This window comes from Oncorhynchus kisutch, linkage group LG11, assembly GCF_002021735.2.
Source record: "Oncorhynchus kisutch isolate 150728-3 linkage group LG11, Okis_V2, whole genome shotgun sequence".
Taxonomy (NCBI): domain Eukaryota; kingdom Metazoa; phylum Chordata; class Actinopteri; order Salmoniformes; family Salmonidae; genus Oncorhynchus; species Oncorhynchus kisutch.
This window is the reverse complement of record NC_034184.2, coordinates 36,661,281-36,679,011: the sequence shown is the minus strand read 5'-3', so window position 1 is coordinate 36,679,011 and position 17,731 is coordinate 36,661,281. Positions and strand designations below refer to the sequence as shown.

General features: G+C 40.2%; 1 protein-coding gene across 1 annotated transcript in view; it reads left to right on the top strand.

Moving 5' to 3' along the window:
- LOC109898852 (protocadherin-15) overlaps window positions 1-17,222 on the top strand; it is a 207,684-nt gene extending 190,462 nt beyond the window's left edge. Inside the window, exons 31-35 of the mRNA XM_031835700.1 lie at window positions 10,400-10,418; window positions 12,953-12,991; window positions 13,142-13,215; window positions 14,856-14,964; window positions 15,638-17,222. Of these exons, the coding sequence (XP_031691560.1) occupies window positions 10,400-10,418; window positions 12,953-12,991; window positions 13,142-13,215; window positions 14,856-14,964; window positions 15,638-16,096 (700 nt within the window). The 3' untranslated portion in view covers window positions 16,097-17,222. The remainder of the gene's footprint in view (window positions 1-10,399; window positions 10,419-12,952; window positions 12,992-13,141; window positions 13,216-14,855; window positions 14,965-15,637) is intronic.
- Window positions 17,223-17,731: the final 509 nt, after the last annotated feature.

The following is a 17,731-nucleotide window of genomic DNA, read 5'->3' as shown; positions in this document are numbered from 1 at the left end:
CTTGGTGCTTACTAAATACTGCACCAGCCCAGCAGGCCATTCATCAACCCTACTCCCACCTAGCCAGTCCCATACTGGGAGGTGTGGTCGTACAGGCTATGATCTGTCCCTGGTCCCTGGCCCATAATAACAGATGACTGCTTTCCAGAGGAAGTTCACTGGGAGAGCGATGATGATAGACCTCCCAGTGAGAGTCCTCATTACTCAGACCCAAAGACACACTACAGTAAGTAGTATACCACTGGACCGTGAGGTCCCGGTGTGCTCCATTAAACCATGTTTTCATTGACTTTATTTGCACTATGTCTGGGAAAAAGAGTTAGTTTTTTTTCTGGGGAAAATCTGTTTTGCTTTATTTACTATTGGATAGTGTGAGGAGCAATTGAGTAAAGCATGAAGAATGCCTTTGAAAAAAGGGTGCAATACTGCTTTCCAAACCAGAAACTAAAATTCTTGAAAATAAGGCCAGGATTCAAGTAACCTCTGATAGCCGACAAACGCATAGCTTTCCATTACTTTTGGTTAGGCAGAGTGTCAGATGTGTAACTGTGTTAGAGCTGTCTAATTGGTGAACGGCTGCTCTTGTAGTCATTGTCACAAAACCACACCCGTCCTTATATCCCACCGACTTTAGAAGTTCAGAACAAGAAAGTGTAGGCTATATAGAAATAATGACACATATGCAAAATCATTCAACAAAATAATAGGGATTTATATCAGCCTAATTGATGTGATATACTGTATGAAATGAGACTCGGAACACCAGGGGCCGCTTGTGGATTTGACAGCTCTAGCGCAGTTAGCCTACACCTCCGAAACCGCCCAAACACAATGATAACAATCTATACGTTTGTCGGCTAATACAAGGTACCTCTGATCTGATTGAATCCTGGCCTAAATGATTCTGATTTAAGTTATATGGTGTGACACCCACAAAGCTAACCATAGTCAAAGGATGTTTGAACTTAATGCAATAACAATTACATTTTTTTCACATATATTTACATTGTACTAACAAATGCATTCAAGAGACAATTGTGTGCCATAAAAATATTTATCCAATTGCCATTGGGAAGGAAATTGCTTAGATATGTCAACTTAAGTTTACGGTTTCCTGACGAAAAAGTAGTAACAGGTTATTGTTAAGTGTAGAGTATTTTGTTAGTTCCTGTTTCTTTCTCCCCCACCTCATTATGTATTCAACTTTTCATTTGATCTGCCAAGCTGTCATTTTTATAATGGAAGAAAGAACATAAATAGATAACAACAATGTTTCTGTGTGCATAATTTTTTAAAATAAAAAATGCAACCAATGGCTTGATTCAGGAAATTGCAAAGTAGTCATTCAACATGGCGGACATAAAAACACAGCAGACAGAGGCACAGTATGTGGGTATGTGTGGATGTATTGTGATGGAAGGTGTGGTGTGTGTTTTTGTTGTTTGGGAAAGTGTGACGTTAAGTGAGTGAGAAAGCAAATGGTTGCATATCCCAGAACCAATGTACAGTATGTCTGTGAGCAGCGGTTGTGAGAGAGCTTTCAGTTTTGTGCAGATGTGGGACATACATTTTATAATGAATTATACTCATCTAATTTATTTATTTATTGTCCTATCATGGTGGAACTGCATTTTACAATATATTATACATCTAATTTATGTATTTATTGTCCTATCATTGTGGAACAATAAAAAAATTGAAAAAATATATACATCAAACTTATTTTTATATGGTCCTATCTTGACAGAACGGTCAAAAACCCTATACCCTAGACGCCCACCTAATGACCCAGATTTCATGGTACAGCAATCATCATGCTACTTTTTAATGGTACGTTTTCAAACATACATTATGATAAATAGAATTTAAACTTGTGTCTCATTATGGTAAGTGATGAAATAAGTATAGCCAGTTATAATTGTAATGGCTTAGCAGATAATAACAAAAGATGATCAGTATTTACCTGGCAAAAGAGAAGGAATATAATATCTATTGTTTATAGGAAACTCGTTCAAAAGTTTTGTGGAAAAAGGACTGGGAGGAGGGGCAAAATATATTTCTCCCATCGGCAAAGAAATTCAAAAGGGGTGATGATATTAATTAACAGTAATTTTGATCCAAATGTGTAAATTGTTCAAACAGATCCTCAAGGTAGATGGATTATTTTAAATATGTTATTGGACCATAAACATATATGGTTTATTAACCTATACTGTCCAAATAATGATGATCCACACTTCTTTGAAAATATATATACAAATGTATCAAACCTACAAGCAACATAAGACTCTATTATTATGGTGGGAGATTATTAATACTGTTTTAAATACCTTTATGGACCATAAAGGAAATCACACTACAAACTATCACCCTCCGGCACTTAAGGAAATCATGAATGTCATGGATATATTGGAATTAGTGGATATATGGAGGCTTAAATACCCTGACCTAGTGAGATATACATGGTGGAGGATTAATCAAGCAAGTCATCTTGATTACTTTCTTATGTCATTCTTTCTGGCACCAAATGTTTAAAAAGTGTTGATAAGGGACAGAATGCAATCGGACCATCAAGTAGTTGGCATATATGTATTATTCTTTCAGAACTTCCACGTGGGGTAGGATATTGGAAATTTAATCAAAGCCGACTGGATGATATCTTGTTTTTAAGTTGAAGAGAATAATTTATAACTGACTTTTTCCAAAATAGCATACGTACAGCAGATCCCCTTATTGCATGGGACACTTTTAAATGTTCCTTTAGAGGCCATGCAATTCAGTACTCATCTAAAAAATGCAATTTAGGTCCAAAATGTCCATATTAACAGAGGAAATTGAAGTACGAACAGTACAGATAGATAGCCAAACTGTACCATTGAGGCTCAGAGTAAGTTAGAGGAAAAACAAAAAGAAATGGAGGAACTTATTCATGAAGGATCCAGTGTAATATATTATAAAAGTAAAGTGTACTGGATGGAATATGGAGAAAAATGCACCAAATTATTTTTCAATCTTCAACATAGAAATGCTACCAAATTTGTTTTACTGAAACTTGTTACAAATATTGGGGTCACTCATCATTCACCAAACAATATTTTGAATGAGAAAGTAAAGTATTTGAAGAATATGTTTTAGTTTCAATCTCCTCCATCTAAGCAAATTGTATGTTTTTTTCCTATTAATAATGTAAAATTAACATCTGTACAGAAAGACTAATATGAACACCAAATTACAGAGGAGGCACTTCTTGATGCAATTAAATTCTTTAAGTTCTGGAAAACTCCAGGACTGGATGGCATACCAGTGGAGGTATACAATATTTATGTTTATATACTCAGAGGATCAATATTAGCATGTTTTAACCACACCTATATAAATGGTAGAATATCGGACACTCAACAAGAAGATCTGATTTTATTATTACTGAAACAGGATCCAAGTGGGCTACGTATAATGATCCAGTCCATTTAATTTCTTGATGCACCCGTCCCGTTAGGGGGATCATTTTTGTCAACATCCGCTGAATTGCAGAGTGCCAAATTCAAATTAAATTACTAAAAATATTTAATTTTCAGTGCAATATAGCAAAACACAGCTTTGCTTGTTGTTAATCCACCTGGCATGTCAGATTTCAATAAAGCTTTTCGCCGAAAGCATATCAAGCGTTTATGTAAGGACATCTCTCTCAGTAGACAAAACATTACAAATAGCAAGCAGCCAAGTAGATTGGTCACGAAAGTCAGAAAAGCAATAAAATGAATGGCTTACCTTTGATGATCTTCGGATGTTTGCACTCACGAAACTCCCAGTTACACAATAAATGTTCCTTTTGTTCCATAAAGATTATTTTTATATCCAAAATACCTCCATTTGGTTGGCACGTTATGTTCAGAAATCCACAGGCTCGAGCGGTCACGACCAGGCAGACAAAAATTCCAAATAGTATCCGTAAAGTTCGTAGAAACATGTCAAACGTTTTTTGTAATCAACCCTCATGTTGTTTTTACAATAGATAATATTTCAACCGGGACTGTAGCTTCTTCAATAGGACAGAGAGAGAAAATGTCTGCTCCAAGCTGTTGCACATGCAAAACGCTGCATCCAATGACGCAATCTTTATTTTTTGAATGTGATCCTTCTCGCTAATTATTCAAAATAAAAGCCTGAAACTATGCTTAAAGTCTGTTCACACCATGGGGAAGCGATAGGAAAAGGAATCTGGTTGATATCCCTTTAAATGGAGCGAAGGTAGGCAATGGAACATAGAGCTTTCAGGAAAAACAGCACTTCCGGGTTCGATTTTCCTCAGGTTTTTGCCTGCATTATCAGTTCTGTTATACTCACAGAGAATATTTGGGCAGTTTTGGAAACGTTAGAGGGTTTTCTATCCTAATCTGTCAATTATATACATATTCTAGATGCTGGACCTGAGAAATAGGCAGTTTCATTTGGGTACGTTTTTCATCCAAACATCAAAATACTGCCCCCTACACTCGACAGGTAAAGAAATTGGAGGACTCTTACACTTCAGTGTTGTGTTGCAAATATTCTAGCTAAATGCTTAGCGCATAGAATTAAAAAGGTTTTGTCAGATATTTATCCTAATCAGACAGGCTTTTTACATGGACAATATATTGGAGATAATATGAGACAAGTACTGGTAACTATAGAACACTATGACATGTCTGGGAAGCCTGGCCTGGATTTCATAGCTGACTTTGAAAAGGCTTTTGATAATGGTCTGACGGGGATGTGGACATACTCAGTATACTTTTAGCCTTACACTCCACAGAGCTAGGCTTTAGGGAAGAGTGGCCAGAAAAAAAGCCATTGCTTAAAGAAAAAAAATAGGCAAATACATTTGGTGTTCAACAAAAGGCATGTGAGAGACTCCCCAAACATATGGAAGAAGGTACTCTGGTCAGATGAGACTAAAATTGAGCTATTTGGCCATCAAGGAAAATGCTATGTCTGGCAAACCAACACCTCTCATCAACCTGAATACCATCCCCACAGTGAAGCATGGTGGTGGCAGCATCATGCTGTAGGGATGTTTTTCATCGTCAGGGACTGGGAAACTGGTCACAATTGAAGGAATGATGGATGGCGCTAAATACAGGGAAAATCTTGAGAGATCTTCCAGAGATTTGAGACTGGGACGGAGTTTCACCTTCTAGCAGGACAATGACCCTAAGCATACTGCTAAAGTAACACTCAACTGGATTAAAGGTAATATTTAAGTGTCTTTGAATGGCCTAGTCAAAGCCCAGACTTCAATCCGATTGAGAATCTGTGGTATGACTTAAAGATTGCTGTACACCAGTGGAACCCATCCAACTTGAAGGAGCTGGAGCAATTTATCCTTGAAAAATGGGCAAAAATCGCAGTGCCTACATGGGCCAAGCTTATAGAGACATTCCCCCAGAGATTTGCAGCTGTAAATGCTGAAAAAGGCGGCTCTACAAATAATTGACTTTTGGGGGGTGAATAGTTACGCACTCAAGTTCTCAGTTCTCATCCTATTTCTTGTTTGTTTCACAATAAAAATATTTTGCATTTTCAAAGTGGTAGGCATGTTCTTGAAATCAAATTATACAAACCCCAATTTCAATTTTAAGTCGATAGTGCACGGTGAGTTGTGGCTCTAGAAGGTTTACAAAAGTCCCAGAATGACAAGACTAGGTGTATTTAACCCGCCTCGGCCCATAGAGACGGACCCTAAAGTTTCCGTCCGATAGCTCATTCAGGGACCCGGTAGAAATACCTGGAAAAATTGCATTTCAGCACTAATTAACGTCGCTGCTTGGGCTCCAAATGACCTATCGAGCCGAAACTCGGGATTCGGGGTTGCCTCAGCTAGGCCTACTGTCACGAACCGGGTCAAAGCCCGTAACAAAGGGAGACAACGTGGAGATAAGGAGTAACAAAATATATATTTATTAACTAAAGCAACTAAGGAAAATATACAATGGTGTGTGTAATCAGTAATCAGTAGTGCAAGTGAGTGTTTTGCATGCATGAATGTGATAATGCAGGGTGTTGAACGGTGCCAAAGCAAACAAACAAAAGGCCACCAAGAACCACAACACAATCTACAAAGGTGTCTGCATGGAGAGAGTCTCTTCCATGAATGTGGAAGAGGTCTATTTATCCTGGGAGACACCTGGCCCAGGTGTTTCCCATGAAGCTGACGACCCTCCCAACTCCGCCCACCGACATCCTAATAAGGAAACAAGAACAAAGACAGAATACGGCAGACAGAGTGGGAGGGTCGTCACATTCCCCCCCATAAAACCGGGGACCAACAAGGGCCCCGGAACAACGACACAGCCTCTGCGTCCCAAATTGACACAGCCTCTGCGTCCCAAATTGACACAGCCTCTGCGTCCCAAATTGACACAGCCTCTGCGTCCCAAATTGACACAGCCTCTGCGTCCCAAATTGACAGTCTCTGCGTCCCAAATTGACGAGGGGTTATGTGTTCACACCTCCACCTGCACCAACCAACCTCCTCCCCCCCAGACCTCAGCAACCTTTGCACATAGGAAGCAATATTTAAGAGGAAAGAAGAACACAAGACCAGGAGGGAACAGACAGGAAAGATAGAACATGACAACCCGAAACAATGGTCAGTCACGTAAACATTCAGGAACATGGCACAAAAGACCAACAGCTACAAACTCCAACGAAAAGAACATCAGGGTCCTTAATTTTTACAACTCCCAACGATTCATAGTCACTTCCAACAATTCATAGTCACTTCCAACGAAACAGAATTTCACTCATTTCAATCATTTAACCTTGTAGTGTTCAGCGATCTTCAACAGCTGTTCTTTAGTATATAATTCTAACAGGTTCTCTGATGGAAAGCTAATGAACTTGTCTACATGAGACACCATAGTCATAAGTAAATATTCTTGCTCAACCCCTCTGCTGAGCACATCAGACCACAACCAGAGAAATGACAAACACCCTGAGCACCACAAAAGAGAGATGATACGGAGCTTCCCCAAAACCTACAATAACTCAACCCTAGTCTTCGTGCAGATTTGCGGTGGGTATTTACGCACTGTAGCCCGCTGGCAAGGAAATAGAACTCCCCAGCATGCTGGCAAAAAAAGCCACGGATGTGCCCCCGAGACAACTGCTCAGTCCACAGACACCACACAAAAATAACAAACATTTAACCGTGCTCAACATGTCCAAAATTGAAACACGTCGCTAAGCCTATCAGGGGAAAAAGGCTATAGCTCCGGGTAGCAAGTTCCACTATCCTACACAATCTCCTACCGAGGTACACAGCCGATTTACTCACCTCCTCAGACTGACTTCCCAACAGAAAGTAGAACAAGAGTTTCCAGGCTAGGTAGGGCCTGGAAACTAACCATTATCTCTCTCCAATGCAGCACACAAACCAAACAACAAAGGCAACCAATACTGGGCCTATCAAACTCAATATGCAAACCAAACACGGATGAGCCCCCACTTGTCACGAACCGGCTCAAAGCCCGTAACAAAGGGAGACAACGTGGAGATAAGGAGTAACAAAATATATATTTATTAACTAAAGCAACTAAGGAAAATATACAATGGTGTGTGTAATCAGTAGTGTAAGTGAGTGTTTTGCATGCATGAATGTGATAATGCAGGGTGTTGAACGGTGCCAAAGAAAACAAACAAAAGGCCACCAAGAACAACAACACAATCTACAAAGATGTCTACATGGAGAGAGTCTCTTCCATGAATGTGGAAGAGGTCTATTTATCTTGGGAGACACCTGGCCCAGGTGTTTCCCATGAAGCTGACGACCCTCCCAACTCCGCCCACCGGCATCCTAATAAGGAAACAAGAACAAAGACAGAATACTGCAGACAGTGTGGGAGGGTCGTCACACTACACATAATTTCAGAACTGTACCCGCAGCTAGAACGTAACTACGTGTTTTAAGTTTTTATTATGGTTCAAACAGAAGGTCTGTGAATTTTGGACCTGCTCTGAAATATGTGATAGTTGGCTTCTAAACGAGTTGGGCTTCTAAACAAGTTGGTGTCAGTATGTATCAGTTTGGTGTCAGAGTGATATCTCATTGAATGATGGATGCTGACTTGATGGCTGACTTTTGTCAGTTTGCAATAAGTTTAAACAGTGATGGACCATCACCAAATGGACAAGCTGTTCCAACGAGCGATGGAGAGGAACCATTATCACTGCCTGCCCATCCCGAGTTCAACAGGCCAATCAATTGGGCATTTCTGCAGTATATTAGAGCATGTCAAATTCATGATTGCAAGACATTGCAAATGGACAACCGTGTCGCCTGGTAATCTGAATGGGTTGCCAGTAGCACATTTTTAAAGTGATATTTAATGCATCCCTTTCCCCAAACTACGTTCTGCCAATGAGACGGCCCAGCTTATGGTGCAGCATGTCTTCCTGGATCCATGGATTCCCGGTAGACATGGTCTCCGATCGGGATCCTCTTTTCTCGTCTCAGTTTTGGAAGGCGTTCTGCACCCTCATTGGGTCGTCGGCCAGACTGTCATCCGGATTCCATCCCCAAGCCAATGGTCAGTCGGAGCGAGCCAACCAAGACCTGGAAACCATCCTGAGATGCCTGGTCTCAACCAATCCCACTACCTGGAGCCGACAACTGGTCTGGGTGGAGTATGCCCAGAACACCCTTCCCTGTTTGGCCACGTAACTCTCTCCATTTGAGTGTTCTTTGGGGTATCAACCTCTACTCTTCCCGGAACAAGGGGAAGAGGTCAGCGTACCCTCATCCCAGATGTTTGTACCTGGAGAAGAGTTCAGGCGGTACTTCTCAAGACCAACTCCAGGTATCGTCGACAAGCGGACTATCGCCAGATTCCAGCTCTCCGCAACCGCATTGGGCAGAGGGTATGGTTTTCCATTCGGGACCTGCCCCTGCGGCTAGAGTCCTGCAAACTGTCTCCCCGTTTCATTTGTCCTTTTCCCATCTCTAGAGTCCTTAGTTCCACTGCTGACCGTCTTGCGTTACCCCGTACACTCCGTATTCACCCTACTTTCCCTGTTTTCAGAATCAAGTCTGTGTCTCACTGTCCTTTGTCTTCTGTTTCCATGCCCATCCCTTCCCCCGCGGGTAATCGATGGCCAGCCAACGTATATGGTGAGACATCTTCTGAGGGTTCGACCACGGTTCAGGGGATTCCAGTACCTGGTTGACTGGGAGGGTTATGGCCCAGAGGAGAGGTGCTGGGTTCCTGCTAAAGACATCTTGGACCCAGACCTCATCGCCGATTTCCACTGCCGACACCCCGGTCAGCCAGGTATGCGCCCAGTTTTCCCATGAAGTGCACCAGTCCCTCCTGCAGCAAAGCACCCCCACAACATGATGCTTCCACCTCTGTGCTTCACAGTTGGGATGGTGTTCTTTGGCTTGCAAGTCTCATCCTTTTCCCTCCAAACATAACGATGGTCATTATGGCCAAACAGTTATATTTTTGTTTCATCAGACCAGAGGTAATTTCTCCAAAAAGTATGATTTTTGTCCCCATGTGCAGTTGCAAACCGTTGTCTGTCTTTTTTATGGCGGTTTTGGAGCAGTGGCTTCTTCCTTGCTGAGCAGCCTTTCAGGTTATGCCGATATAGGACTCATTTTACAGTGGATATAGATACATTTGTAACTGTTTCCCCCAGCATCTTCACAAGGTCCTTTGCTGTTGTTCTGGCAGTGATTTGCACTATTCGCACCAAAGTACGTTCATCTCTAGGAGACAGAACACTTCTCCTTCCTGAGCGGTATGATGGCTGCGTGGTCCCATGGTGTTTATACTTGCGTACTATTGTTTGTACAGATGAATGTGGTACCTTCAGGCAGTTGGAAATTGCTCCCAAGGATGAACCAGACTTATGGAGGTCTACAATTTTTTTCTGAGGTCTTGGTTGATTTCTTTTGATTTTCCCATGATGTCAAGCAAAGATGCACTGAGTTTGAAGGTAGGCCTTGACATACATCCGCAGGTACACCTCCAATTGACTCAAATGATGTAAATTAGCCATCCAGAAGCTTCTAAAGCCATGACATCCTTTTCTAGAATTTTCCAAGTTGTTTAATAGGCACAGTCAAGTTAGTGTATGTAAACGTCTGACCCGCTGGATTTGTGATACAGTGAATTTTAAGTGCAGTCATTTGTCTGTAAACAATTGTTGGAAAATTACTTGTGTCATGCACACAGTAGAGTGGTTGAAAAACGGGTTTATTGACCCTAACCTAAGTGTATGTAAACTTCTGACTATATGTATACAGTATAGATTCAAAAAAAGTTACTAAAAAAGTAAGTAATGTTGAAATCCATTAACATTTCAGCAGAATATATGTTTTATATGAATTCTTTCCTCTTTTTTTCATGGCCTACAGGCGAGGATACGGCATACAGGTAGGCATTTTTTATTGTGATGTATTTTTATGTTTTGTATTGTGTACCAAGCCCATTTCTTTTCATGCTCAAGGGAACTTGAGGCAGCTTTATTCTTCATCATTATTATCTACCTCTCACTTGATGGAAAATACTGAATGAGATTTAGACGGGATGAGAGATAGTTGGCAGATTATTTTAACATTAGCATCACAGTTTTCATTTGGTTTGAAAACTGTTGGTGCCATGACATCTCTTTCCCTCCTGGGTGAGCATCAAAGAGAGGCCCCTTTCTCCCACCAGAGAGTAAGGGGGGGGGGGGAGAGTGGGCCAGTCTCATGACTTTAACAACCAGTCTTAAATGCTCTCTCTGGACCTGCAGTATTGAACAAAGGAATCTGATGTGTGTAGAGAGAGAATATGCCTCCAAAACTCCAACATCCAAAAGCGGATAATGAAACAATATTCCTAACATTAAGAATGTGGGAAATGGGTGGAGGGGATCGAAACAATAAGCATTTAGCATTTTGTGATGTCATTACGGATGGTATAACAAGATAATTGTATCTTGAAGAGCTTTCACAATGTAGATATCAGATTTACTTCTCAATGTTGTAAAATGTATATAATTAAATATGAAAGTGTGGAGTGATGATAATAACTACAAGACCAGAAAGTGTGGCGAAGTAGCTACATGTTGAAATGGTTTAAAACTACAAGACCAAAAAGCTTGGTGCAGTGGCTACACATTGAAATGGTTTAAAACTACCAGACCAGAAAATGGTAAGACTCAAACGCTCGAGTTAAGAAGATTGACTACATCGGTACATTCAGCCTGCAGCTGTACTTTAGTCTAATAAACTCGACCAAGACCACCGCGTGTACACCTCTGAGTGTTTGGTAGGCTGGATACATCAGAGAAAAAAATCCTACTACAACTGAGGACATTGTGACCTTTGGTGGACAACCAGAGACTTACATCGAACTACTCGCCATAGACGGATGAGTGGTTTCAACAGAGAGATGACAAAGGCATGCAAAAGTAATTATATATGTCTGGTATTTCTTTTCAAATGAGTGGTCGTTCATGTGGAAAGTATTCATTTTTCATGAGGATGGCTTCCACATGTATGTACCAGTCCACTCTCTTTGTCTCTCCCACTCTCTTTATCTTACCCATCCCCTTCCATGTCGGGTTGGTCCACTAGGGACTTTCATTGCATTATGTTAGTAATCAATTCAACGTATAGCATGTGTTTGTGTTTATGTATTTCTGTGTGATTATTTAGTCAGTTAGTAAATAAATAATTAAGCCAACTTGTGTATTGCTGAATCATTTAGACTAGGGTTCTTGTAGATATCCAACAATTTTGTGACGTTCAGAATGAGAGTGATATGAAGTAATAATAATTAATAGATGACTGGTATGGTAATGATATATTATGACAAATTATTGAGTTAATTAAGGAAACAGTAACTCATTAAACAAACTTTTTCCATGGTGCCCCCTTTTTCCATGGTGTACTAATGAGTTAATTGTTACATTATTAATTTAATCACGTAATAATTAAACATAGTTCATTGATAAAATAGCCATCATCACATGAATGATAGTCACATCACGACATCTCTGTACTGTTAGGTGTCAGATTAGCATTGTTTTCTCTACTGGTGCAGGGATGCATTACTAGGAGCTTTACCAAAGATCAACGGACTCAATGTCAACTGACTTTGGTACCCTGAGTCATCCAAATCCTACTCTGTAAATAACCCATGAACTTTAGCATCAGAAGTGTCATGCATACTCTTTTAATTTTTCTATATTTGATATCAGCTGTTGTGTGTGCTTTATCAGTCATCTATCTCTCATTCTCTTCTGGCTTCTTCTAATATACACAGTATCCATTATCTCACCATTTCTATCATCTTTTTTTCAACAACACCTTTTGTCTATTTTCATTTTGACTGTCTACTCTGTTCATCGCCTCAATCTTTCCTTTTCTTTGTATTCTCCTTCATTACCTCATCTCCATTCTGTCTTTATCCTTTGTTTGTTATCTCCTCCAAATCCACTTTCCTCTCTCTATGGCCACAGCCTTTTTCTGTAGTCAAATTACCTAGTGGCCTCATGGGTGGAATGTTGTTAATATGTTTCATAATATCATACAAAAATAAATATATATACACATATTTTTAATCCCGTTGTTTTTCATCATGTATGTCAAACGGTTTTGTTGTATTTCAGTCTTCTGTGATATACAGTATATAGAGTGTAATATTGGGATGCAAACTCAAAATTTAACACATTTCAACTCTATAACTGAGTCTTCTTTATTTAAGCTTATAACTATGTGTATGGTTTATACTTTTGTTTCAAAGTATGTTGTTTAAGACTACTGAGAAACACTGTGTGACCCTGATTTAGCCTTCTGCAGTAAAATATTAAACACCTTTCATCCTTTCTCCTGCTGTATCTATATCATAAAATGTATATTAACTTGTAATTAAACATTCTGTTTCTCCTTATCCTTCCCTCTCTAACTAATCTATGGCAGCAACAGCAACTGCTAAGGACATCCCTGCTGAGACCTGAGGTAGAAACCTTACTGCTTCTCTCAATGCATAAGGATAATTATTAAATGCTCACACTGTGCTGTTCTGCAATGTGCTGTGCTGGGTTTCTATGGTTTCGCTTTTGTTTCTCTGTAATAATTTGATCTCTCTGTACTTCTTCTGAAATTCAGGAGCTGTCCATGGAGTCAGGCATCGACCCAGGCCAAGACTACTACAGGGATGCCTACTATAATTACGACCAAGGGTGAGTCCAAACTCCGCTGATTTTCCCATCTCTCATCAGTCTCGCTCCCATCCAGGGAATTTAATTGATGTCCACTGGTTAATTTAAAGTTTAAAGTTTTGCCATTAAGACAAAATCACATTCCACAAGCCCCCGACACACACACACACACGCACTGAGTGATCCTTTGGGTTGGAGAGTAATGTGGGGAAATTCAAAATTATGGGTTAAGTGTAATATATTGTAATATATTTATGCAGATCATGCCTGTGTTTACCCTTTCCACTCCCACCAAATGTAATCTATTTCTCAGGCTTGAGCAGAGCATGGCCCATGAGAGCCTGGTAATGGTCTCCTCCAGTAGGGAAGAGAGGGAAGGGTACTTTGGCTTGCGTGGTACACTGCAAATGACCTAAATGGTCTAGACTCTAGAGGAAAATTACGTAATCTACAGCGATACAAACAGATGTTAACCAAATGTTGTGCATTGAACTCTCGTGGTCAGACACGCAGGGGAGTTAAGATAGTTGGAGGTGAAGCTAATCCCCTACCTGAATCAAACCGTAATGAATTGTGTGAAGTGGTTCATCAATTACTAAACATATTTTAATTGCATGATCACGTAGGCCTCATCGAGTTTGTGACTTACCCTCTCATCATCCATACAAATTCTAGTTTCGGCACAGGATGCTTAGTGTGTTTGTATTACGAAGCCCTTCTGTTGAGGCTGACAGTAATTGTGTTGTGAAGACTGGTCGACTATGTGGGACAGCAGGTCCTTATTAAAGCTGCTGCTGCTGAGGTTGCTATCCCAATAATCCCAGACTTCCTTTGATATGTTTCTATTTAAAGAGCATGGAGCAATTTAATAGCTGCCTTAAACTCTAAATCCAGCGATCATTAGCTGTATGCAGTGACCCAGCGAACTCATCTGTTCAGAAGGTGTTGCTAATGCAGATTTCCAATTGACCTTCTTACTTCAGTTTCCACACAGTCAATGGTTTAATGCAGCTGGCTTTTGGCACCCTTGACAAGTGGGTTACAGATAGGACCACAATTCTGTTTTGGCTTGCTATTTCAGGTCTGACGCAGATGTTGGTATGATGCTGATTGATGTCGGCCCCACATTGCACCTCATTCACCGATTCAATGTGAGGCTAATGGAGATTATGATATGGGCCTTTTAATTGTGGATCGCTCGCAGCAGTATTGTGGGCAGAGTTTAGCATTTACTCCCACATACATCACAGATTCAATAGTATATTGCAGCAATGTATATCACTTCACTCTATCGTGTATTTGTACAGATTCAATTATGTAGCAGATCCGTGTTGACCCCTTCTCTCATGCATGTCATCTCACAATTTAGAGGGATGTGGGCTGTAGAGCAGAAGTCAGACCAAAATAACCATGACAACTTTACAACTTGTTGACTATACCAATTTAAGCATGTTTTATGCACATCTACATATGTAACACAGTACATATGCAATTGTTTTATTGTTAGAGCTAATGCTTCAAATGTCTCGCATCCCTAGCGGTGTGAGCAGAAGTTGTTAGTTACTGTCACCTCTCAAAAAACATTTTGCAACGTTGGAAAGGAATTATGGTAGAAACAGCCCTTAAGCTGTTTCCCGTTTGCCGTTTGTTTTTCCTCTCAGGTATGACCTTCCTCCGTATGGCAATCACAGGAAGCTTATCTCTCCCATGTACTATGAGCATGGAGAGCTGTTTATGGAGGATGACTACTACAGCCCCCATGGGTCTGAGGTACTTATTTGACTATATATATCAACAATTTGATATGATCAACAATTTGATTTCGATTATCAATACTATATATCAATGTCTAGGTTTCCATCCAATTGGCGACAGATTTTGATGTGAATATAAAATAATCTGCTGTACATGAGCGTCCCGACCCAGACCCGGACTCCCCTTAACTGCCCATCTCATCACTGCCTGGACCTCTGGCGCTTAGTGATGATTTTATGGTAGAACCAGGCTGGGAAGCAACACTACAGAACCTGTTCTGCAACCACTGCCACTAAAACTACCAGTGCCAGGAACATTACAACCGTCACTAGCACCTCCTATGGCACAAATGCTACCACTGCCACTGCCACTGTCACTAGCACTTCCACTGCTCCAGAGCAGGCTAAGAGAAAAATCAGACGATGTGCCCTTGAGCAAGGCACTTATCCCTAATTGCTCCTTTAAGTCGCTCTGGAAAAGAACGTTTGCTAAATGACTCAAATGTAAAATAATGTTTAGAGTTGTGTGTTTCATATCCTGTTACCGTCATAGTTTTATGATAACTTGTACATTGATTGCCAGACTTTTATCTATGACCTGTTTGTATGCATGATATATTTCAATATACGTAAATACTGTTTTATCTGTGCAGTAACCTCATCTTTGGCTCTCCATCTTTTGTTCTCAGCCTGGGGTGAGGATGAAGCGGCTCAAGCTGGTGGTGGAAAGCTCCACAGGAGAGGACAGCGCTCCTGAACCCCAGAGGAACTGCCTGTCTAATGTCAATCGCCACGCTAACATCAATGGGAACGTCTACCTCTCTCAGAATGGGACCATTGTGCGGACCAGGAGGCCTGTGCACCCCAACCATCTCAAGGTGGGCTCCCCTGGCCACCTGGGCAAACAGTTTAAAAATCTGGAAATGCTGACTGAGACTCGGGAGAAGCTTCATCTAAACAGCATGGGGGAGCCGGTAACAGGAAATGGAATTGGTACACTTACGGGCATTACCTCCACCGTTGACATTAAACTCAGTCCTCCAGCGGGTCCCTGGGGTTCAGCATCATGCGCCTTGACAGAATTGGGTCCAAATCCAACATTGCCAAGGCACTACATGACAGAATCAGCAGAAGCAACTGTTGTGTAGATGAGCAGGAGTCGTGTTTCGAAAGAAACGTTGACGTCCCACAGCAACCACACATTATCAGAGGAGGAGGAGCTGTGCATGGGGCCTTGGAACAGCCTGCACATACCGATGACTAAATGATGACATATGGACTGCTGAGTGTTTATCTTTCTGTTGACAAAGTTGACCATGTTTTTAATGTGTTGAGAGAAGAAAATATTACTCTGTCTTTGCTGTTTAAGCAGCAATCACTGTCCAGGACTAGCAGTATGATTGCACTAACGGTATTATTGCACTATTCTTATGAATTTGATATTTATGAGTTTTGATATTTGATGTTTCATGTGTCTAATACATATCCCTGATATGACTATTATACAGATCAGTGAAATTGCTGTGAAGCAATGCTTGCCTTGCCTTTATGACAAGTAACGAATGTTGATTGGTATTATCCCTAAAAATGACCTTGAAGGCCTTTGTCATGCTAGATGTTGCATAATATGTTTTATAAGTATTTTCTTGACTTGGATGTGAATGATGTCTGGAGCCGAGATACTTGATAATATAGATACATATAATTATAATAATTAAGAAATTATATGTATTTTACTAAGATTGTATTTTATTTGCAAATAATTCAATATTATTGTTGATGATTTTATGTTTTAATTATATATAAAAAATAATCTTGTCAGAGTTAATTCAATTATTTTTGTCATTTTATATCGATCAGAGTAAGGAGAGCGATTTTACACTTGTAACCTATGACATAGAAGTAATGCATACATGTTTGTCAATACTTCAACAAAACAAAAACATTATTTAAACTAGGTTGTTTTTGTCACGTTCTGACCTTAGTTCCTTTATTATGTCTTTGTTTTAGTATGGTCAGGGAGTGAGTTAGGTGGGTTGTCTATGTTCCGTTTTCTATGTTGTGTTTGACCTGGTATGGTTCTCAATCAGAGGCAGGTGTCGTTAGTTGTCTCTGATTGAGAATCATACTTAGGTAGCCTTTTCCCACTTGTGTTTCGTGGGTGTTTATTTTCTGTTCTGTGTTTTATTTCACAGTTCAGGACTGTTCATTTGTCGTTTTATTGTTTTTGTTTCAGTGTTCACTATTCGTATTAAAAATCAAGATGAACACTTACCGCTTTGGTCCTCTCCTTCATACGACGACCGTTACAGTTTTAATCAGACGTGTATCTACAGAATGTGATATTTTCAATCCTTTAAAACTTGATGTAAAATCTTTCTGTTTGAGATATTTTCTTAATACTTCAGGACCATGCAGATGGAAAAACACTACCAAATAATGTATTAATGTCAACAGTAAAGTTTTAATGAGCAATACTTTGGAGCACTGGCATGAATGATAAACAGCTGCAGGTTGAAGTAACACAACATCTGCATGTAAGTCATGTCAAGGCACAGGTATTGTAGAACGCTGTTTACAAAGGCCCGATATTGAACTCTGACAAATAGTTGTTTTTGTTCTCGCATTAGCTGGTGATGTGAAAAGAAGTTATTCAAACTTGGCAATTTTTCAGAAACTTCCTGACCTATAGTATTTTCCTAAAGCCCCCTCCTTTGACTGACATTGGGATAGGTAATTGTACTGTACAGTTGAAGTCGGAAGTTTACATACACTTAGGTTGG